Source organism: Sander vitreus, chromosome 2 (assembly GCF_031162955.1).
Source record: "Sander vitreus isolate 19-12246 chromosome 2, sanVit1, whole genome shotgun sequence".
In the NCBI taxonomy this organism is placed as follows: domain Eukaryota; kingdom Metazoa; phylum Chordata; class Actinopteri; order Perciformes; family Percidae; genus Sander; species Sander vitreus.
This window is the reverse complement of record NC_135856.1, coordinates 34,156,468-34,180,939: the sequence shown is the minus strand read 5'-3', so window position 1 is coordinate 34,180,939 and position 24,472 is coordinate 34,156,468. Positions and strand designations below refer to the sequence as shown.

General features: G+C 41.1%; 1 protein-coding gene across 1 annotated transcript; it reads right to left on the bottom strand.

Annotated features, from left to right (window-relative positions):
• Positions 1-592: 592 nt before the first annotated feature.
• LOC144528285 (docking protein 1-like) lies at positions 593-24,472 on the bottom strand. Its single transcript, XM_078266791.1, has 7 exons — positions 24,342-24,472; positions 20,591-20,669; positions 11,237-11,376; positions 11,047-11,157; positions 9,092-9,161; positions 4,462-4,631; positions 593-4,281 (listed from the first exon to the last, which is right to left on the bottom strand). The coding sequence occupies exons 1-7, from the start codon at positions 24,396-24,398 to the stop codon at positions 3,373-3,375; spliced, it is 1,536 nt and encodes a 511-aa protein (XP_078122917.1). The 5' UTR covers positions 24,399-24,472; the 3' UTR covers positions 593-3,372.

The window sequence follows — 24,472 nt, the reverse complement described above, 5'->3', positions numbered from 1 at the left end:
AATGGGTAATATTTAACACAGCAATAGAGTTAATTCCAATCAGTAGGTTGGGTCAAATAAAATAACCCAGCATTTGGGTTGACCTGGGTTAACCAAGCAAACCCAGTGTGTATAACGTCCCATAGGTGATCAGCAGTTCGGTTAAGGTTGGGTTATTTTTCAACCCAGGATTATTAACAGTGCTCTACTGCAGTGAAAAGATCCCAACCTGACCACAGAATGATATTCATATGTGAGAAACAGATGGCATGTTAAAAGTTGTAAATGCAATTCAAAAATCAATAAAAACATTGTTTAAAAAAAGTAATGAAAGCTCCATTTAGAGAGAAATGTGTTTTTTTTGTAATTTCTACATCTAGAAGACAGGAAAAATCTAAAAAAAAACAATAGCAGAGAGCATAATAGAGACTCTTTGATGACAGCTGTTTTAAGTGCTGACAGTTCATTTTATTGTTCATAACCTTTTCATTTTTATGAATTTTATTTTTTATTTTTTTATTTATATAGTCTTGCTTTAATTACACACTGCAAAAAAATGGTTTGGTTGTGTGAAATCGCTTTGACCAACAAGAAAACATGACATCCACAGTGGTTACAGAATTGGTAGAATTTATGCTGGGACAGAACTTAGAAAGCACAACTTAGAACACTTTATACATACAGCACTCTGTTTAAGTAACAAACACTAATTTCATCTTCACTATTTATACATCACTATACACATTTTAATAAAAAAATAATCTTAAATGAAAGGACTATAGGATAGTTATACAGCAGAAGAACATCATATGCAAACATGCATGTAACATTTTAAGATATTGTCAACTTTATGGCATTAAAAAAAGTTTCTATCATGTATCACTGGGTGTAGTAGACATGGGAAAAATCTGAGACTTGCTATTGGTGCGGTAGCCTTTTAATTAAAAGGGAAACTCCATCGATTTTACACATAAAAGCCTGTTCAGTGGTGTTGGGAAGTGTTACTGTAATATGTGAAAAAGGTTGTCTAAAGCCGTTAGTGTTTCAAAGAGAATGATGGCCCTTGAGTCAGCATCGGTTGGGGCTGAAGACTACATCACCTCTGCTCGAAGCTATGCCGAGGCTACATTAGCTGCTACTAGCATAACACACAGCAAAACCCCCCACCATCAGCGGTCGAGTTGTATTGTGGGTAATGTCGGCACCATGTTTTGAAAAGGAAGAAGAATTGTGAAATTTAACACAATATTTCTGGTTCTGCTTTTTAATCGTTTTTACCCGTTCACCATGAGTCCAGAAATGCTAATCGAGTGCAATGCTAAGCATGATGATGCTATCTAGGAAGTGTTAGTGAGCACACCATGTTTGTTGCAAGTTCTACTTTATTGGTAACTTGCTTTATTAATAAATAGCCAGTCACACAGCCCTGTTTTCTTCAGAACTAATGAACAATAGTTTGTATACAGATATACACTCACCTAAAGGATTATTAGGAACACCCTACTAATACCGTGTTTTACCCCATTTCGCCTTGAGAACTGCCTTAATTCTTCGTGGCATTGATTCAACAAGGTGCTGGAAGCATTCTTTAGAAATGTTGGCCCATATTGATAAGATAGCATCTTGCAGTTGATGGAGATTTGTGGGATGCACATCCAGGGCACAAAGCTCCCGTTCCACCACATCCCAAAGATGTTCTATTGGGTTGAGATCTGATGACTGTGGAGGCCATTTTAGTACAGTGAACTCATTGTCATGTTCAAGAAACCAATCTGAAATGATTCGAGCTTTGTGACATGGTGCATTATCCTGCTGGAAGTAGCCATCAGAGGATGGGTACATGGTGGTCATAAAAGGATGGACATGGTCAGAACAATGCTCAGGTAGGCTGTGGCATTTAAATGATGCCCAATTGCTACTAAGGGGCCTAAAGTGTGCCAAGAAAACAGCCTGTCCAGTGGTAACAAGGCATGATGGATCCATGTTCTCATTCTGTTTACGCCAAATACTGACTCTACCATCTGAATGTCTTAACAGAAATCAAGACTCATCAGAGCAGGCAACATTTTTACAGTCTTCAACTGTCCAATTTTGCTCGTGCAAATTGTAGCCTCATTTTCCTATTTTTAGTGGAGATGAGTGGTGTAGTCCATCCGCCTCAAGGTTGTTCGTGTTGTGGCTTCACAAATGCTTTGCTGCATACCTCGGTTGTAACGAGTGGTTATTTGAGTCAAAGATCTCTGATCTTCTATCAGCTGGAATCAGTCGGCCCATTCTCCTCTGACCTCTAGCATCAACAAGGCATTTTCACCCAGAGGACTGCCGCATACTGGATGTTTTTCCTTTTTCAGACCATTCTTTGTAAAGCCTAGAAATGGTTGTGCGTGAAAATCCCAGTAACTGAGCAGATTGGGAAATACTCAAACCAGCCCATCTAGCACCAACAACAATGCCACGCTCAAAGTTGCTTAGATCACCTTTCGTTCCCATTCTGACATTAAGTTTGGAGTTCAGGAGATTGTATAGACCTGGACGACACCCAGCATTGAAGCAGCTGCCATGTGATTGGTTGATTAGATAATTGCATTAACGAGAAATCTTACAGGTGTTCCTAATAATCCTTTAGGTGAGTGTACAACAGAAAGCCCATCCATACAGGAGATGTGCTTACTCTATTTCTTCTTTACAGTCATTGTACAAAAATATACAACACAGTCTCATGGCAGTTCGTGAAATTGTCACGTTATTTTTAGTTTATTAATTTGTGTACAAGAACACGTTTATCTCGTTTTTTTCGTGGTGGCCAGCGTGAAATGGGAACCATCTATACGGAGGTTGGGTTTAGGAAAAGAAGAACGGGAAAAGGATGCGTCACACGCTGGGAGAAGGCCGCGGGGGACGCGCGACAATAACGGGATGGCTGAGGTTGGGTTTAGGAAAAGAAGAACGGGGAAAGGACACCTCACACGTCGGGAGACGGCCGCGGGGGACGCACGACAATAACGGGACGGTTGTGATTAAGAAAACAACAACGGGGAAACAAAACGCCACACGCAGGCCACAATCCCTGGTCTCTGGGGTGAAAGTCCTGTGTTGTTTGACCCATCCACCACCCCAACCAACCTCCTTACGCGGATTTTCGGCATTTCATACTACTTGCTACCATAGTCGTGCTGTGATCACGACATATGCTTCCCACTGAAATACATTAGTTTACATTTTCGTGCTGGCCACCACGAAAAAAACAAGAAAAACGTGCCTGTGTACACGAATCAATAGATTAAATAACGTGACCATTTCACGAACTGCCGTGAGACTGGGTTGAAATATATGTCAGGCTCTGCATAGACTTGGTTTAGGCATTGTAGCATTAAGCTACACTTGACAACTAAATTATATGGTGCCTAGGTTTTCGTAGATGACATCATCAAGAGACTGGGTCGTGGCTTTAGTTGTGCTCATGCTGGCAGTCATAGCGGGAGAGGAAGCCGAGCAGGAAGGGATGGTGTTAGAGGACGACGATAGGCTAAATGATGGGGTTGTTTTGCAGACTTGAGCATAAAGGTGTGCAAACAGGTCTGCTTTGCTTTCTTTTTTATCAGACTTCTCCTCCTTGCTTATGGGCTCAGTATAAATGGGTTCGTCATCTGCGACGTGTTTATTCTGAGCCGGACTGATTTTGTCGTACACCTCTGCGTAGATTGAATCTGGCTGATCGGAGGGGAAGCAGGGATGTGAAGTAGAGGAGTTAGGAGACAGAGTGACAGAGTCTCTGGAGCTGGGGGGTTTGAGCGGGAGAACACTTGCAGGGTCTACATACAGAGCCATGGTCGGTGGCGCGTTTGGTACAGGTTGGATGCAATCAGCTGGGTCAGCATATACAGCTTCTGATTGGCCATCGAGATGTCCTCCGGAGTGGCTGCCATGTGTGGGCACCAGTGGAAGAGGCATGAGGGTGATTGGAGCTGGCTGCACTGATGCACTCTCTGATGAACCAACCAAATATTCCTGGGCATGTGCACTATCTTCTAAAGCAGCACATTTACTGTCCTGTGTCCTCAGTTTGTTTTCCAGAATCGCAGCAATACTGGTCACATCTGGTATTCTGGGTAGCGGGGAACGAGCCTGTATGTTGGTTACCAGAACTTTCTGACCCTCTTTTTTTTGGTTGCCTACAGTAAGAGTCTTCCGTTTGATGGTACTCTGAATTAAGGCGAATATCTTCTCAGCTTGCTGTGTCTCAAAGGTAAATGTTCCAGGACCAGAGTCACAGCGTCGCCCTGCTTCGATGGTTAAGGCCAACTGGTGATAAAACACAAAGAGGCACATAAGCATAGCAATTTCAAGAATGGAAAGCTATCCAAGGCAACACCCCAGTCATAATACCTACCCTTGTAAAAATGTTATAATTCAGTTTAAATTGACATAGTATGTATGAGCAGTTAAAAGGGAAGTTGGATTGTTTGATAGTGAAAACCTTACCTTATCGTTCCCATATCGTCTCAGCCATTCATACGGCCACTCTCTAACAATGTTCTTCTGTGTTTCTCTCAGCAGCAGCGCCTCTTGCCCCACCTGCAGCCAGTATGACCCCTGCAGGCCGCAGCGTGTCGCTGCGTCAGTCTTTTGAACCATTACCCAGAACTCTGAGGCTGGACAGAAGATAGGCGTTATTGTTGCAGTTTGATCAAGCCAAACACGGTTTGATCCTGTAGAGCAGGACTATTAAATTAATTTGGAATTGGGGCAGGTTCATTAAACTGAGGCAAAATAAGGGGCCGGAGAATATGAGTAATTATAGTAACAAATAAAGAAATTACAACAACATGCTGAAGGAGTCAATATATTCTATTTTGTAAAAACAACATATGCACATTGTGATGCACTAAGACACATAGGCCCAAGGCACTGTTACATTCAAATGGCAATACAATGTTGAAAATCAGAGACACAGACCATTAGAGAAATGCAATTAAGTAACAGAAAACATCCACTTATTGCACATAACTGTACCAACTTTACAGCTCGTTATCCTCAATTGACAATGAGGAGATACATTTCAGTGTTACAAGTAAAGAGGGAAATAATTCTCAGAAACAACAAACTGTCCCCCTTCTCCACTGGCTAAAAACAGAAATGCAGCTAAATGGTAACTCACACTTTTTTCCTTCTAAAAAAATAAAATAGACTGCCCCATAAATCCTCACATGGACTACTACTGTACTCACTTTTGTCCAGTTTGAAAATAAATCAGACATCTTAACAATCAGTCTAGGTCAGCCATGTTACAGATATTTAAGATTGCACTCATTTGAGTGACAGGCAACAATGTATCTCCAACAACAAAAAGTGCATAGCGTGGTACAGAATATAATTAAAACAACATAACAGTGCATGGCACTTTATGAAGGCAAAACATTTCAAACTGCATTCAACAATAATACCACATCAAGAAAAACATTAAGTGCATATATGGGGTGAATAACATGTTAATTGCATCATACTGTTAAAAAATCAATCCTCATTTCTTGCTTGACTAGTTGTGCCTGTTACCTTGCATGTAGTTTGCCAACATTTGCCATCTAATGAGAGAAATGGCATTTTTTTGACTTGGCAAGAGCCGTGAAGTCAGGTGTATATGTTGTCAGGGCAATGCGCAAGCAGTGTCGCAGATGCTGGTCAGTGAGGGATATGCGATTGTGAGTTTTAATGGCATTCATGTGTGAGAATGATGACTCACAAATGTATGTTGAACCAAACATTGTCAGAAGAAAAAGTGCAAGACCCCTTGAATGTGGAAATTTCTCTCGGCTGACTTCATGGGTCCAGAATTTTTCAAAACCTGCCTGCTGCAATGACTGTCGCAAGTCATCTGACGACTGAATGCCAATGAGTTCCAGTTGTAAAGACCCTTCATCCTCATCCAATGACGATACCAGCTCCTTCCCTTTCAATGCAAAGTCTGCCTCAACATTCACACAGAAAGGGTCCTTCACAAATCTCATCACTTCACTGGAGCTGCTGAAATCCTCAAACCTAGTGGCAAAGTTGTTTTTCAATGAGTCAATAAACCCTGACATCACCTCGATCGACAAAGATCAGCAGAGAAGAGTGAGAGCTTTCTTTGAAAACCATGAAGTTTCTCCACAAGTTCTGCGCCTGTTTTATCTCTGCCCTGCAACTCCATGTTGAGTTGGTTCAAATGATGGAAAACGTCACTCAAAAAGCAAACAGCGGCATTAAACTCATCATTTTCTATCAGAGACAGAAACTTGCCAGCTTTTTTCAATTTTGAAGACCGGAGAAACACCAGAATCTCCTCTCTTAGTTCACAAAAACGTTTCAAAGCGTTTCCTTTGCTAAGCCATCTAATGTCATTGTGAATGAGCAAATCTTTATATTCAGCAGACATGTCAGTCAACAGCTTGCGGAAAAGGCGGTGCTGTAAACTGGAGGTACAACGGATGAAGTTTATAATTGCCATAACAGAGTACATGGTCTCTTTTAACTCACCACTGAGCTTGGCACACAGGAGGCTTTGGTGGATGAGGCAATGCAAGCTGCCATCCTCCCAGCGAGCCCCTGATCCCTGCCCGCCATCGAGGGCGCACCATCCGTCACCAACATGTTGACACGTGCCAAATCCAAGTTGTTCTCCTCAAAGAATGACGCAATTTTGGTGAAGAGAATCTCACCGGTAGTGTGCCCCTTCTTGGCAATTAATCCAAGCAGATCCTCACAAAAACATTCCCCATCAAAAAATTGCACATAGAGGCCCAGCTGTTCCAATATCACTGTTATCAGTCGACTCATCCACGGCCAAAGACATCACCTCGGCCTTCCTCAGCTTGTCCAAAAGCGTCTCAAAAATGTCTAATGCAAGGGATTTGACTCTCCTCATATTTGACGTGTCAGAAATTGGAATTTGCTTGATTGAATCGATAATGTTTTTTTGGGGTTTTCTCATCTGATGCCAGCATACACTCCTTGACCGTCTCTGAGTCTGTAAACGGCTTTTTCTTTTTGCCCAATATCCATGCCACTCGTAACGATGCCGCAGTTGCTCTCTCTTGGTCTGTACAGGCCCGAAACAAAACGCGACATCTTTGCTCATAACAAGATGTAAGCCCTGTTATCTTCTGCCTCTGAGCAGCTGAGCCCAGTAGGAAAGTAGCATCAAAGTTAGCATGCGTTGTCTTGAAATGCCTTCTCAAATTATACTCTTTGCACACAGCGAGGCACTCGTTGCAGATTAAGCACACAGGATTCGCATCAACGGCAATAAGCGTGTATTTCTCTGTCCATTCATTGTTGAACTGCCTGTTCTCTGAGTCAACTTTTCTTTTTTTTAAGGTAGAGAGAGACATTTTTTCTTGTTAGCCAAACTTTGTGCTTGGCTTGAAAGAAAGTCAGAGTGGTCAGAGCTAGAGTGCGAATGGGCGACTTTGATTGGTTATGTGTGGTCCCCCAAAATATATGTCCGATATTCTACCTGTTTTGCCATCATGGCTAAAAGGGGTGCATACCACCTCCTACTGCACGAAAGAATGTACAATTAACCATAGTCATGCACTGTATGAGACTACCCATATGTAATAACTACACTTCACTCCAAGGGCCGGTACAAAATCCCTCAGGGGCCGGACCCGGCCCTGGGGCCGCCAATTGAATAGCCCTGCTGTAGAGTATACTAAATAGAGTGACATTATTTTTTAATTTTTTTAAAATTTATTTTAACAAAATGATCCTTAAAAATTCAGGAATAACGGGTAGAATGTGGGACTGCAAAGTGTGTACCACATACACAAAGAAGACTGAAAATATTTGTATGAGGATGGTAATGCATTCAACAATTAGACCGAAAGGACGCATTTTGGTGAGAAACTGTGAACATAAGCACATCTTTGCACAGGGAACCTTTAGATTTACCTCAAGTTGTGGTGATTGATGAGTTACAGATATTGATTAGATTTCTAGATATTGATAGATCATTTCTTGATAATTATGCCTTTAAAAACCACCTCTCAACTTCAACGGAGAGTGTGTGCTAGCTGTGTGCCAATGATGAACACAGCTTCAGAACTTGAGTGGCGTGGACACTACGTGTCCAACCACTCTCCTTAAACCACTACAACAGTTTTAATGGAACATCCAAAATATGGCTTCAAAACAGAGAAAATGATCATGAAAAAAAAAATAATAATAATAGCAGAGTCCATAGTTCGGGCCTTATAGATGCTGATTGAATTATATCATATTGTTCTTTAAATTAGTTGCATGTATGATTTATGATTAAACTAAAGCTGTTGGCCTCCACCAGCCAGTGGTTGGGTTCCACTGATTTAAAAAATAAAGCGTTAGTGTTATTAAATATTTGACTGTGCTGTAACGTTAGTTGATAGGAATGTCTGTTAATGCTAGTGTCATGCGGTATCCGGATTAAAGTTACCTTACATTTGTTTTGTTTTTATGTCGTGACACAGGTTGTATTTACCCTCCAGTACGTGACTGGTCATACTAACGTTACACACAAGTTCAATTAAGATAAGAGATAAGATAAGATAAACCTTTCCTGTCATTTCCCAGAGTCCCATACAATGAAATTGTGAGTGCCACAACTGAAGGTGCATTAGAGATAATAAACAAGATAGACAGTTGATCGTATGTGTAGATGACATGGCTCTGTGGGAATCCTACCTGATGAGGAAACGTTCAGGCTTGTTAGCTACAGTATGTAACGTGAGAGTAACATTAACGTTAATCAATGAATCTGGGGCCTGCCTCTAACACAAGCATGCTTCAAATAAAAGCCTGTTACCTTCTGCAGTTGAGGTAAATAAAAGGCCCTGGTTTTTACTTGAGAAATTACCAATTACGGTAGTAAAAAAACTTCTTACTAACCAGTTTTTAACATCTTTTCACCGTTGACCATAGCCATTTTTTTACGTCTTTTCCACGAAAATATGCTCACTTGGCAATTACTTTTCAAACATTCAAACAAATCCATTCAAAACAGAAAGCGGTTAAGGGATATTTTATTATTTAAATGATAAGTGTTACAATAACAGAGGAGAGGAGAAAGAAGATAAAAGCATAGTAACAAAAGATTTACCTTCATCTGCTGATGCATAGATCTGGTTCTCCTCCATGTGAAGCTGAGTAGAGCCAGAGGCTACACCTCTCTGAGGAGGGGGGTTATTATTATTGTTATTGTCCCTCCTGTCCTGACCTTTCCATAATACCTATTTCACACATTCCTATATTGTCAAATTGATAGAATAACATTTAGAAAACCAAGTATTTTGTAGGGGTGGGAAAAACAACGATTCAAGTATGTATCATGATGTTTTTAGCGACAATTTTTTATCCCTAGAATCAATATTTTCTTTACCAATGATTGAGCTAAATATTTTCAGTTTATATGGTACTGCCGACGGCGACTACATCATATCTGTTTCCAGCGGAAAAACAGAAAAAGCAGAAAATCCATGTTATGTTCTTTACAAAGTAAATAAATGTCAGACTGACTGACGGACATGTGATGTCATTCTTCTTAGAATCATCAGTTTTTAGAAATCTGTCATGATGTATTGTCTCTAGAAGTGTATTAACCCTCCTGCTGTCCTCGGGTCAAATTTGACCCATATTCAAAAAGTTTCTATATCACAAATTTGGGTTTCTTTTAACCAAATTCTCAAAAAATATAACGTGGATGGTTCCATACAACCAACTTGTAAAATAAATGATCAGTTTACTACATTCTTTGAATTTGGGTGTTTTATTCAATTTTATAGCAGCCGAATTGAAGCGTTTGCATGATGGCCAACCCAGTCTCACGACATTAAACTAATGTATTTCAATTGGAAGCATCTTTCGTGACAGTAGTTTTCAGCAACTGGGCTTCATCCAGCCTGCCCGGCCCACCTCAGCTCCAACCACGCCCCACTTCCTGATGTCAGCACTAACAACATGGCGACGGCAGGAGCCGCCCACTTTGAGCTTCAATTAGGCTCTTCAGAAACCAATGGGTGACGTCACGGACAGGCTGTCCATATATATATATATACAGTCTATAGTCCGGATCTTAGCACCAGCCAAAACGGTTGTGATTGGTTTAAACCTACATTGTGTCATATTTTTAGTTGATTCTTAGCAAAAACCCCTTTGTTCTTTCACAAATATGTGCTCATTCATGTGTAATTACATCCACCAACTAATCAAAGTATTCTTGTACGCGTAAAATCTGCCATTCAGAATCATTCAGAATACATACGAGCAACTTGCTTGAATGACGGCCGCCATGTAGCGCCTCCATCTTTAAAATACATTAGCCAAAGAGGGACATACACTACCGGTCAAAAGTTTGGAGTCACTTAGACATTTCCATTCCACTCCATTATAGACAGAATACCAGCTGATCTGAGTGGGTGGCTGATCTTTAATGCAATATCTACATTGCCAATTATCAGCAACCATTCATCCAATGTTCCAAAGGCACATTCTGTTTACTAATCTGATATCATTTTAAAAACTAACTGAGAACACTGGAGAACCCTTTTGCAATTATGTAAGCACAAAATGTAATCTGAAAACTGCTGCCCTGGTTAAAAAAAACAATGCAACTGATCTCAGCTGGTATTCTGTCTGTAATGGAGTGGAATGGAAATTTCTAAGTGACCCCAAACTTTTGACCGGTAGTGTACCTACCTCGCGCTTTTACACTCAGTGGCACCGTGACGAATGCCAGGGAGGGAGGGGGAGAAGATTACTAGCCAAGGAAGTTAAAAAGAGAGTTAAAATGACAACGCGACAGTTAAATAGAAAGTAATATTCAGTTGGTTGTCATATACAATTTCACCGCTAGATGGGAAAAATTCTTACACAATGTAGCTTTAAAGAAATGCAAACAACCCAGAGTTTTTTCTCCTATCCCAGAATGCATCTGTTGTGTAGTCAGACCTATCTTGACAGCGCTGTGGAGATAGGTCTGGCTATGTGAGACTAACCAGTCATTGTATACAAACTGATTCATTAACACTATTGATGTAAATGCTGTTTTCCTCTCACCTGAAACGTGCGGAGACACAGTTTTTCTACCCACTCCACACAGTCGTCTTTTAGTGCAGCGAACACCATGGTTCTGTCCCGGGTCTCCACACAAAACGCTGACATGTTCTCCTGCAAACAGCAAAGCTTGTAGTCAGGCCAACTGTCACTGGTGACTGATGCAAACATGAGAAGCAGCAGAAAGGCTGACCATAGGACAGGCTTCTGCGTTCGGGGGGAGTCTGAGGACGCTGATCAGTTCGGACAGTCGCAGCACCTTCAGCTTCCTGTCCACATGAGGCTGGCAGTGTCTCCTGATCCCCGACACATAATCACCTTCAGCACCAGCACCTGGAGGACACAGCATGGACACAGGACTGTTAGATTAAGACCATTTATTGAGTAAACCCAACACATAATCTTGAACCCCACAAAAGAGACAGGAAAGGAAGAGGGAAGAGAAGGGAGATTTCCTGAAATTACTAATACATAGTTTTAAACCTACTAAGTCTTAAAAAAAAAAATCAATCCTTAAAAAATTTAAATCGACGAGGAGACAACTCTCTGGAACAAAATCTTCAAGAAAAAGATCATATAAGGCAAGAAAAGTGAAGCGAGAGAAGCCAACTTGGCTAACCCGACAGCTAATGACACAGAAGACAAAGCTAAGCTATGCTACGCTAAGCTGAGGACAAACATATTCCAAACCAAAGAAGAAGAACACAAAACTGTAGCACATTTTTCTTCCCACTGAAGAGCTTTTTTTTCTTAGTACACGTGGCGCACGCTCAACCAGGTGAGCCACCAGGGATCTCCGTCTTCCGCCCACCTAAGACAAGCTGTAGAGTATTAGAATAAGATTTCTTCATATCCACCATTGTCAACTTTCAACTTTCTACCTCAAGATACAATGTCTCTGATTGGTGGGCTTGCTGTTACCATAGAAATGTTTACTGCAACTCTGAGTCCGCTTACGGCTAACCATTGTTCTCCCACAGAGGCCCGGCTGGACAGCGTGCAAGCGGCAGCGAGTGGCTGGCGATCAGCCAGACAGTAAGACATGAACAATGGGAGAGGAAACCCAGGTCAGCAAATACAGTAGCCAATAAAATCATTTTTTTAAATAAATATTGTTTGACAAATCATCATTTCTTTTGACAATAGCATTATAATAAACGGGATTATGTAGAGGGAGCCTGTCATTATTCCTCAGTATAGGCTATTTCACAATCTAGTGATGTGATTGTCAGAAATGATAAGGTTAGTCTATTCATACATATGCAGTCTGACGGATTAAACACAGCAATTTTTTACATTTTTATGTTAGAAGTAGAACTTTTGATGCGTGCGCACATTATCGAGTTCAGTTGTATTGTTTAACTTCATGATGTCACGAAAACGAATACTGGACTGCTTTTGAAAATCCCTCTGAGCCAGATAAACGCCTGAGAGGCACAGAAATGACAGCAGATGACAAGTTGTCACCTGCACCTCCCAGATCATCTGTGCCAGTAGGCCGACAGCAACAGGACCAGCTGTCCTCACTCGGTAGGCCTACTCCTTCTTCCCCGCCTCCTGAGAATAGGCTTACTCAAAGGCCAGGTGCTGTGTTCTTCAGACCACCACAAAATTATACATTCCCTGTCCGAAAATTCACTGGAGAGACGTTCACTCGCTCCTGGAAGGCCGCCTGGTTCAAAGAGTGGCAGTGGCTGGAATACATTCCAGGCGGTGACAGCTCTGTGTGCGGTGTGTGCAGGTCAGCTATAAAGAGCAAGTTGGTGGCATTTTCAAATTAGAGAAAAGAAGACAAAAGAAAAGATTCAGGACCATGATAAGTCCCTCACTCATTTAGATGCGACTCAAAGCCGCACTAAAAAAAACAAAAAACATAATGTGCTACTATCTGAAGCCGCAGCAAAAAAACAGCTGAGCGCCTGGAAGATGCTGGAGCTTCTTTTCAGCTGCATTTGATTCCTGGGGCGTCAGGGACTCCCACTGAGATGGGCTGCAAATTGGGATGGGGTGTTATGGCAGGTGATGACGGAAAGGTACGCATTGATACTGACCTGAGCAATTGGCTCAAAAGGAGAGACAGCTGGATGTCTAAAGCCCCTGACACACCAACCGGACGGCTGACCGTCGGCAGAAAAGGCAGTCGGACTGATCAGTCGGCTCCCCGAGGTCCAAAAAGTGCCTTGGAACACACCGAAGCGACGCCGTCTTGAGCGTACATTCTGCGCGTGTGTTCTTAGCTTAACTGCTGACGAGACTACTGACATCGCTGGCAGAACAGATTTTGTGTAATATACAGTTTGCTGATGACGGCATGGAAGTGCAGAAATTCTTTCTGGGCTTTTAAAACGCACCAGACACAACAGCTGAGATGCTGTTTTTGTGCATAAAGGACGTATTTGCGCGCCTCAACCTGCCCATAGAGAGGCTGAAAGGCTATTGTTTTGATGGAGCCAGCAATATGTCTGAGAGGCTCAAGTGGGTACAGGCTAGACTAAAGGAAATATGTCCCGACTCTGTGTTTGTCAACTGTGCAAATTGCTCCCTGGATTTAGCGTTGCAAGAGAGGTGCGCCTGGTAGCTGATGCACTAAACTTTGTGCGAGAGGTTACAGTTTTAGTAAATGAGTCGGCAAAGGGAAAGGAAAGGTGGTAGGCCTGCTTGCGCTGTGCCCAACTCGATGGTGTGTCAGAGTTATGGCATTGTGGCATCTGCTCGCCTGCTATGGGGAAATGTTACTGACCTTCAGGCCCTTGGAGAGCGACATGACTGTCAAGGGGGAGACACGTGCCAAAGTAGCGGGGCCACTCAGTAAAGCAACCAGCATGCACACAGTCTTCGCTTTGCTTACCTGCATGTGAAGCAGTGGCACGGTCTCTGCAGGGCACCAGAGTCCCAGCCCTGGGGTCAGTGGAGTCAGCCAAACTCCTTAACCAAAGGTTGAGATGTATAGTAACGAAGTAGAACTACTTCACTACTGTACTTAAGTACTAAAAGGCTGTATCTGTACTCTACTGGAGTATTATTCTTTTCTCCTACTTCCACTTTTCCTTCAGTACTGTCTTATAAGAAGACTGCGCGTGCTCCCGTTCTGCCTTTCGCTCTGCTGCCTGCCTGCATTGAGAACACTTGAGCTTTGTTAGTTTGTTTCGAGATGGAAGAACCAGAAACACCACCTTCAACACCTTCAACTTCGAGTGATCGTGGCGGTGAGGGTGAGGAAGGAGACCACCCCTGGTCCTACTTAAAGTCCATGTTTTCATTTGTCGGATAGAATGAAGTGCCTACTCTGCCTCCCGAAAGATTGCGAAATAATGGCCTTTAAAAATTCACCGTTGAATTTGAAGAAACATATCAAGGTAAGTTACAAATATAATACACAAATGGCACACCAGCTTGAGCTATCGGTAAGCGCTAAAACATTTGAAATAATATAAACAATATGATATTCAAACATTTCCCTGCTTTCTTTAATAACTACATAACACAATACCTGTACTTTTACTTCAGTACTACTTGGAATACTTAAGTACAACCAATTTTGAATACTTTAGTACTTCCACTTAAGTGTGGTGCTTAAAGAGCACTTCTACTCAAGTCTGGGTCTCTAGTACTTTATACATGTCTGGCCAAAGGTTGAGCACACTGCGACAGGATGCCACCATCGACGACCTTGTGGCGAAGACGAAGGAATACACCAATCGCTACAACCTAATGACGCACCATCGACTGAATCACCAAGACCCCGGCACGCTTTCGCCATACAGAGGTAGGCCTAATAATAATAATAACTAAACTAACTAATAAAATAATAAACCTATTATATGACCTTTCATACAAGAAATGCAGCTCAATGTGCTTTACAAATAAAATTACATGCATCCAAATTGACATAATCAGGCTAGAATGCCATAATAGTGACATTAAAAGTGAAAAAAGAATGCATAATACTAATAATTATTATTAATACTAATACTTATTATTAATACTAATACTAATAATAATAAAATCAAAGTTACGAAAATAGTAACAACAAGGATAACTGACATGAGATGCAAAATAAAACCCACTTAAAACTATTTCAGTAAATTCCAATGAAACTGGGACAAAATACAACAAAATAATATCACTCCACATAATACAGAGAAGGGCTTTATCCATTTATCATCACTACATATTGTCAGGATATTTATTAGAAGGACAACTGAGAGAACTATGAGAGACGAAGTGAGAGAGTAGCCCAATAGAGTATGTTCTGTTTCACACTATTTGTGTTGTATATAAACACGTTCAATAGGCTACACATATTTACATGTTCAGGGGCCTATGATTTGCCTACATGCATTCAATGTTTTATGGTGTTTAATCTTACTGTATGGTGTTTAATGAGCATGCAGGACTCTCTGGAACTATTTTGTTGTTATGATAATGAAGATGCTTTGTGAACATTTTCTTAAAAGCTGCATAGTTTTTAAATTATTTGAAACTAAAGCCTTGTGGTCGGGCTCATTAATAGCTCAGTCCAATCAGCACTGCACTCATATGTTTCACCCCCTACACCAGATTCAATAACTTTGTAGAATAGACCACTGTGCCGAATAGAGTCGAATGCCTTTTTGAAATCTATGAAACATGAAAGGTTTTGTCTTTGTTTTGGTGAACATGTTTGTCTATCAGGGTGTGTAGGATGTAAATATGATCTGAAGTGCGGTGTTTGGGTATGAATCCAATCTGACTTCTACTCAAGACATTGGCCCTCATTTATCAACCTAACGTAGAAACCAGCGCAGATATGAGCGCAGAAATCATTTTACGACAGGCTTCACGTGTGATTCATGAAACGTTCGTATCACACCAATCAGAGCGTAAGAATGGTCGTACATTGATAAATGCAGCCGCTGGAAACGATCGTAATTTAAATATCATACCCCAATATATTCTGTATATATTCAATTTACGACATGGCGAGACGTAATCCGGCTAAGAAGCAGCACTTTTCAGAGGTGGAGATTGAAACCCTGATGTCTCAGGTTCATTTTCACTAACGTGTGTACTATTTGGCAGCCTGAAAACTGGTATTAAAGGCTGTAGAAAGAATGAGGAATGGAAAGAGAAGCAGCTGAAGTTTATTTAATTTATACATCCTTGACATATAGTCCCTAATAGTAATATACATGATTATATTGCAATCTATTAGGCCTACATGTAGGTGTACCTATATTTAAATAAACACACAGTAGCAGAGTGTCTTTTATTTTACTCATGTTTTTTTCATGAGTCAGAGCCAGGCAACAGCTGTGAGGGACCACCACCTCGACCCTGTCTCCTGACAGCAGAGGGGCTGGAAAAACAAGCCGAAATATGTCGGTCAATGGCAGAAATAAATCGTTCACTTGTGGCCATTAACGACACTTTAAAAGAGAAACAAAAACTTGAAGAATAAATAAAAATGTTATGCATCGTCATGTTTCTGTATTGAGTATCATTGCCAAACATAACACTATACCTTTAAAAAAATATAGTGTAGGAATAATATCCTGTCTCATTCATATAGCCCCAGTTGGGGCTGTGCTGGACACTGGTCTCTGGACATCGGGTCATCTGGCTCCATCTCTACATTTATGGCACCCTGTTTTACTTCAAGATGTTGTGCAGAACCCCACATGCTAAAACAATGTTGCAGACTTTTTCTGCCGTGTATAGTAGGCTGATGCAAGACCATGAGCCATCTGCCCTTAATCAATCCAATGGAGCGCTCCACTGTGGCCCGTGCGCGTACATGTGCACTGTTGTACCGGCACATAGAGGTCTTCTAAAAGAGCCAGATCTGCCATTGCTGATAAGTGATCAACTGATGACTTCTCCTTCTCCTGTTAAATTGATTATATGCTGCACCGCAAGTCCACACTGACTCGAAAACTTGTGTACACCAGTTCAGACCAGACGTGAGATTTTATCACAGCCTACGCCCACGTTCAAATTGATAAATGCCTTGCTTTGCGTAGGAAACCTGTTTTAGGTCATACGCACATTTCATAAATGAGGCACTGTGTTTGGTAAGGAAGTTTATGAGTCTGCAGTTGATAATGCTACAAAGGAACTTCCCCAGATTACTGTTCACACAGATGCGTTGGTAATTATTTGTGTCAAATTAATTTTTTTCTGATATTCTTTTACTGCTAATTCTAGCTCATTTAGTTTTGATATTATTTGGTTGTGATTTGGGTCTGGGTTGCTTGTTAAAAACTCATAGAGTGTTTCAAATGAGCAACCATATGGCTCCATTCTGTATTGCCAGTTCTACACGTTTAGGTTTTACCATTTTTCCCAGAATCGGTTTGTGTTTGTGAACTCCCGAATGAATGTCAGTTGTTTGTGTGTGTATTGCGCCTCTTTGATTTGAGTGTACGTTTGTACTGTTTAATGGAAACACGTTTACATCAATGATGCTCAAACTGAGTCAAAGTTGATGGACAATGTTTCCTGATGTAGAATTTTTTATGTTAAAGTGGCCATATTATGCTCGTTTTCAGGTTCATAATTGTAATTTGAGATTGTATCAGAATAGGTTTACATGGTTTAATTTTCAAAAAACACCATATTTTTGTTGTACTGCACATTGTTGCAGATCCTCTTTTCACCCTGTGTCAGTTCTCTGTTTTAGCTACAGAATGAGACCTCTCAACTTCTGTAAGATCTTTGTTGTCAGTCGCACATGCTCAGTAACTAGGTAAGGATTACAAGAGCTAGCTAGCTGTTTCTCCAACTTCGGCCTGTACAAGGCAGGATTAGCCAGGAGACTTCTTCTAAACGAGGGCGCACTTCCAACTTTGCGTGGAATACCTGCAGAACAGGGACATGTAAGTAGTACAATGTCCCTATATACAATTTATTTTGTAGATTAGGGTGAATTTGTGTGTTGTAGCAGTGTTTTTCCATTGAGAACGAGCTAGCACGCTAGCGCTAGTATGCTAACGGTTAGCCCCCTAGGCCCCTCGTCTCAGCTAGTTACGTAGAAAGCCGTGCAGATTTTGAACAGCTCACTCAGAGACTAAAGGCAGGCCACATTCAGAAACCCGTATCTCACTCAAAACAGCATGGATGTTTTTTTTCAAAGTTTGTATGCGTGTGGAAGCACCAGAGACACAAAATAACACCACAAATCCCAGAAAAAAGTGATTTTTTCATAATATGGGCACTTTAAGCCATATTATCTGTTTTTGTTGCTGCTGTTTACCTTCCTACTCATGCACATTTCTATAAAGACAACACCAGAAAAGAGAAGGCATGGAGTTTAACTGTAGGAGTGCTTGGAGTGGAAGGTAGATACAACCTTAATAAACACAGGATTGTTCTGTAAAGTACTTGTAGAGACAATAAAATCTGTGAGTTGGGCAGCAAGATGCTCCGCTTCTGAGACTAACCCGTGGTGGAGGACGGAACTAAACCAGAACGCAGCACAGATGCGCCCAGTGGAAAATCGGGGTAACGGATGCACAATAGGTGAAATGTTTGGATGGAGTTTGGTATCATTTGCAATTTCATGGGACTATATTCCTATTGGCTGTTCTGCATGTTGCCAGGCTGTAGGTAGGAGGGGCACGTAGAGTCTAAAGATACTATGTTACACAGGCTCTGTATTCTACAGACTACTCACGGCGGATTTCAATACTTCAATACCAACCAGGTCCGTATTTGTTGCGGAGCGGCTGCAGCCATAACTGACAGCTGAAGTCACTAGGACCCACGAGATCTCGTGAATTCACGTATGATCCCGCGATATAACAGGATGTAGTTTCACCAGTTTATTTCCATTCCGACTTCAGGCTGCGGAACGCCAGAGCTGGGATGGAGTCGGAACGCAGCCATTCCGCAGTCAGTGAAAATACACACATTGACTTTAATGGAAACCTATTGTCTCTGCCGCCGTTCCGGAGTGGATCCGCAGCCGTTCCGCAGTTGGTGGAAATTGGGGGTCACTTGCCCTTCCCCTCCATGAAGTACAGCTCAGCTGATGGTGTACAAACTATATCCCAACATACGGCCTACTGCACAGCAAACTCCAAAAACCAGTGATGAAAAAAGTAGGCCTATCTAAATCTGTGTGAATTGTTGTCGTTATGACGTGAGGCGCACACACACACACACACACACACACACACACACACACACACACACACACACACACACACACACAGCCTCCCTTCCTGAGAGTCCCTGTTAATTTGCCTACTCCTTACCACGTCGTGGTCACTCTCCTCCTCGGCTTCTTTCCTGTCATGATGTTGTTTCTGCTTCTCTGTATAACCAGCCACCCCTCCTCCTTCCTCTACTTCAGGTAATGCTGATGTTGAAGCAGCTACTACAGCCCCAAACATGTCAGAAATTTTGGCACATTTTGAGGCATCCGCCTGTAGATTCTTCATCTTTTTCTCCCGTAATTTCTCGGCACCTCCCTTGCGCTTTGGTGGTCGTTTGTCCATTTTAACATGGATGCTAAACTTCCAGCAAATGCATAACTATTACAGCTCGTGTCTCAGGGCTGGGAGTGGGGAAGGGGGTTCCTGGATTTGATTGGGTCAGGCCAGTGCAAGTTCTTTGACTGAGTGGAATGCTTGTTGTTTCAAAATTGCTAAAATTATCCCTCTCTTCATCCCACACACCCCAAACATGACATACAAAATGTTGTGGAACAGAAACAACAACCAGAGATATTTACAAGCTATCATTTTATTGTCATCGCAGTTTAAAAGCTTCGCCACCAGGGGGTGCTGCAGCACCCCCACTTCCCGCGCCTATACGGGCAGTCAAACTCTGGAAGTCCTAGACAAGTAATGATAGTATCCAGTTTTCCCAGGGTTGACAGCAGCATATCCCTCATTCAGCTGAAAAACACTTTTAAAAAGCACCTTTCTGCTGTCTCCTATGCAATAAGGGATCACTACTTGCATTATGGTCCCGGCTTAAGCCATAAAGTGACAGAGCCTTTTCTGTTGCTGGCCCTCAGTTGTGGAACCAACTGGCACCTGACATCAGAAATGCCCGTTCCATTGCAATATTCAACACCAGGCTCAAAACTCACCTATTTACATTGGCCTTCCTGTGTTTTAACTGTCTTACCCTGTTATGTCTGTAATTGAGTGTTTGTCTCTTGATGTCGTCTTAGCTTAAATCACTGATCTGTAAGTGTATTTATTGTATTTCATTTTATTTTATTCTTCTGTGGTTAATGCACCATGTACAGCACTTTGGTCAGTGTGAGCTGTTTTTAAATGTGCTATAAAAATTAATTTTACTTACTTACTTACATTTCAGATGTGCCAACTTTCAGTTTGACCTCCATGCAAAGAATCAATGGTGTGTCCCTTTTAGCCTCTGTCTGACCCTGTGACTGCTTGTGTTAGCGTGTTAAGCCATGTCACAATGCCACCACATCTCAATTACATAAAAAATAACTTTGTACTTAAATGAGACTAAAGTGTTGATGTCCTGTAACTTTCTTTCCCCACACTGGGACAAATAGTGATAGAAGTAGAAAAGGTCAGTGTACCTCCCATGTCCTGGATCTCCAGTCGCCCCGCTGCACTGTCACTGGGGGGGAACAGAGACAAGCACACTGGCTTCCATTTCTGCCAAGAGAGAGCGACACACATGGTTAATGTTGCTATGATAACTCAGGATTACACTGGCTACAGTCGAGTGTAAGGAACTGTGTCACCAGCATGTCAGTATACAGTATCTCTGTGTCTCTCACACACACACACACACACACACACACACACACACACACACACACACACACACACACACACACACACACACACACACACACACACACAGTAACAGTGTAAATTGATAAGACTGATCACCTCTGTAAGTGGTCCGAGTGGTCGGATCACCACGCACTTTGACTCAACACTGGTGATCTGATTGATCACTTTATAACCAATTGTACACAGTATTATTGTAACGACTTCTTCTATAAGTATTTTAAAATATTTGTATTGTTTTATTCTATATGTTGCTGTTAAAAACCATCTTCTACATAGAAAGCATTTTTAATGGTTAAGTGAATTGTGCTTTCAGTGTTCTAGTCTTTTAAGCTGTTCTGAACAAAAGCCATGGAAAACCCTTTCATTAATGTTTATACACTGAAGGTATCCACTTCCATGAATGTTACAGAAAGAGGAAGAACCCTTGTAAAAAAAACAATCAACATGTTAATTTAGTTTTTGTTCAGTTATTGTGGTAAATGTATTGCTTCCTGTTGTAGCAGTTTAACACACTAGAACATTAAATTGGTCTTGTGACCATAGCAGCCATTGTATCATAGCATTGTTTGAGTTTCAAAAATACAATATTTATCAGAAAACTGAGTCTACATCTGACAGTACAGGCTTTTATGTTTAAACTTTGAAGAAATTGAAATAGAAATAGAATAGAAAGTGTACAGATTGTATTATTAAAATTAAAGCTGTGCTGTGATTTTACAGAATTTCCCATTTTTGGATTAACAGAAGTGTGTAAACTAAACGGAAGAGATACTGGTAATTTTCTGGCAGGATATATATATATATATATTTTTATTTTTTTTTACAGATTTTGTTCTTACAGTGTTGAAATACCTCGAAAATGTTTACACAGTTAAAACACATTTAGGGCAGGAGCACCGACAACATCAGCGAAGGCCCTATTTAAGTAATATTATTATTAAGTATTATTATTATGTGCAATGAATCACATTTTTTAGGGGCTAGATGCTCAAAACGTGTCAATGTTGTGTCCGCGTCTTGAATGTGAACTATCAAGTGTCAGGCTGGTCCGAAGAGAAGAGCAGAACGACGCCCTGCTACGCTAAAGGTAGGCTTCTCATCCTTACCTTCAGTCTGGCAGACTTGCGCTAGTTTCTGTAATTTCAAATGCACAACTAAAGCCAAACCCTGTTAAAGCTCCTAGACATAAAGATAGTAGTATGTTTGTCCAAGGCTGTGGTTATGCTGTGATATTAAATACAAAAAAATACACTTCCTGATGAGAGACCCACCCTGGTATAGTATTGAGCAATCTGTTCTTGCCTTTTTATCGCCCCTACAAAGCATGTTTGTTAAACTGTATGGTGAGGCAAAAACACATCTGATAATCTCTCAGTTAAATGTCATTTGGACCAAAGTGGCCCGGCAGTTTGAACTGGATCCATATCTAAATACCTCATCAAGTATTTGGCTAATAGTTATGTATTGGAAGATCTCCCTTTTTTGAAGGGATTGGTTGAAAAAGGAACTTTTGATGATTTTGTACAGCAATTTGGAATCCCTAGGTCTCAATTAGAGTATTACACTGGATGATGAGGAGTAGGACAGAATCTGTAGGAATATTCAAACTATGTCACGCGATGTGAGGGTGCGCCTCATTCCGTTCAAGATTATGCATCGCTTCTATTGGACTCCCTCCAGATTGTTTAGAATTGGTCTGAAAGGCACTCTAAATTGTTGCCGATGTAAGATAGAAGACAGCCAATTACTTCATGTCCTATGGTCCTGTGATAAGGTCCAGGAATTTTGGACTGGCATACATGATAACTTACATCGGATTGAAGGGACCCAGGTTCCATTCAGCCCAAGATTATTTGTTCTGGGAGATGGATCAATCCTAAGAGGGATGGATAAACACATAAGAAGCTGGGTCCAGACTAGTCTAATGATAGCCAGACAGATTATTTTAAGAGGATGGAAGAATGAAGGGGTGCCTTCAATCCAGGAGTGGGCTTGTGAGATGGCTAGGGTGGGGGTGTTTGAAAAGATGTCATATAAACGGTTTGCTAGATTGGATGTCTACACTAGAAAATGGGAAAAGTACCTGAGCTTTCTGGAAGACTCCTAGGAAGCTTTGTGCTGAAGAGAGACGTGTATGATAGGCTTATTGTGTTATCACATTTACATAATATGTTTATTTGGTTTACAGTTGTCTATTTTGTTGTTATATTGTTGTACTGTATTGAATATTATGGTCGTTATTTCATCTTGTTTAAATTGTTGTCAAAGTAAGTGGTGATGATGGGGGGAGGGTCAGGAGTGGATGTGTTCATGTTGTGAGCTGGATGTTCTGTGTTTTGTACTCCACAACTTTTGGTGATAAAACTACAGATCCTGAATTTCTAAATATCTATTTGGGGCAATCTTAACCTGCCCTCAAACTCCTCCTATTACACTGAGGAGAGTTTTCAAGAACTCCAAAATGAAATAATTAATTTCCACTCATTGGGTCACATCTTAATATGTGGAGATCTCAACGCAAGAACTGGCAAAAAGAAGGACCACATCAAAGTAGATAGAACAAACACATATTTGGCCAAATCCCCCCAGTCCCAGCACACACAAAACCACAAGAGCAACATTTTAATACTGTTGTAATCAACAATGGTAAACAAGTTCTGCAGATATGTAAAACCCTTGGCTTATACATCGTTAATGGAAGGACCCGTGGTGACTCTCTTGGTAGAATGACCTATTACTCTGTTTTAGGTAACAGTGTGGTGGATTATACCATTACAGATTTCGACCCAGAGGATATCAGTGCCTTTATAGTTTTACCACAACTTCTATTTTCAGATCACTGCCAGACAACACTAGTAGCAGAATATCTCAAAACAACAAAGACCAAGGAAAAACATTTTTTTTACCAAATTCAGAGTCAGTGACTGATGAGCTGGAAATAGAAAAAGCCATTTAAAATTGTGGAGACCAAGAGAAGTACTTGTCCGTACACACTGCCACCAGAAATGCATTTCATATGTCCCAAATACAAAGACATAAAAATCACATATTACATTTCAAAATATGCTATACTGTATATATATATATAATCTATATAAATCAGAGTGAGAGCGGGAGAGAGAGTGAGAGAGAGAGAGAGAGAGAGAGAGAGAGAGAGAGAGAGAGAGAGAGAGAGAGAGAGAGAGAGAGAGAGAAAGAAAGAGCTGCACAGGAATGTGGTAACTCTGTTGTGTTTCAACTTGTTTATTTGGATTCCTGCTCTGGAGTCTCCTGTGAGCCAAGCACAGAATTAAGGCTGAGAGCTTTTTCTACCAAAATGATGGCTCACATTTCATTCCCTCATCTGACTGTGAAACCTGAATGAAACTAAGATAAAATTAAATGTACAGGTGTTTTGATATGATTACAATTGTATTCCTGTAATCGTAGCAGAAAGCAAGTACTATCCCCTGCTCGAAAACGAGGCTGTATGTTCCATCCTATGTCATATCCCAGGCTCATAAATGTTCAAATTTGCTATGTACTCACTTTGCCGGCTCTGTGTGGTTGGAGGTAAACCTTCCCTGTTTTGGTCGGAGAGTCCATCTGGGAAGCAAATGTACTTCAGTTCTGACCTTTGGATTCAGAATGACATGTGTGCGTTCCTGTGGTGAATAGTA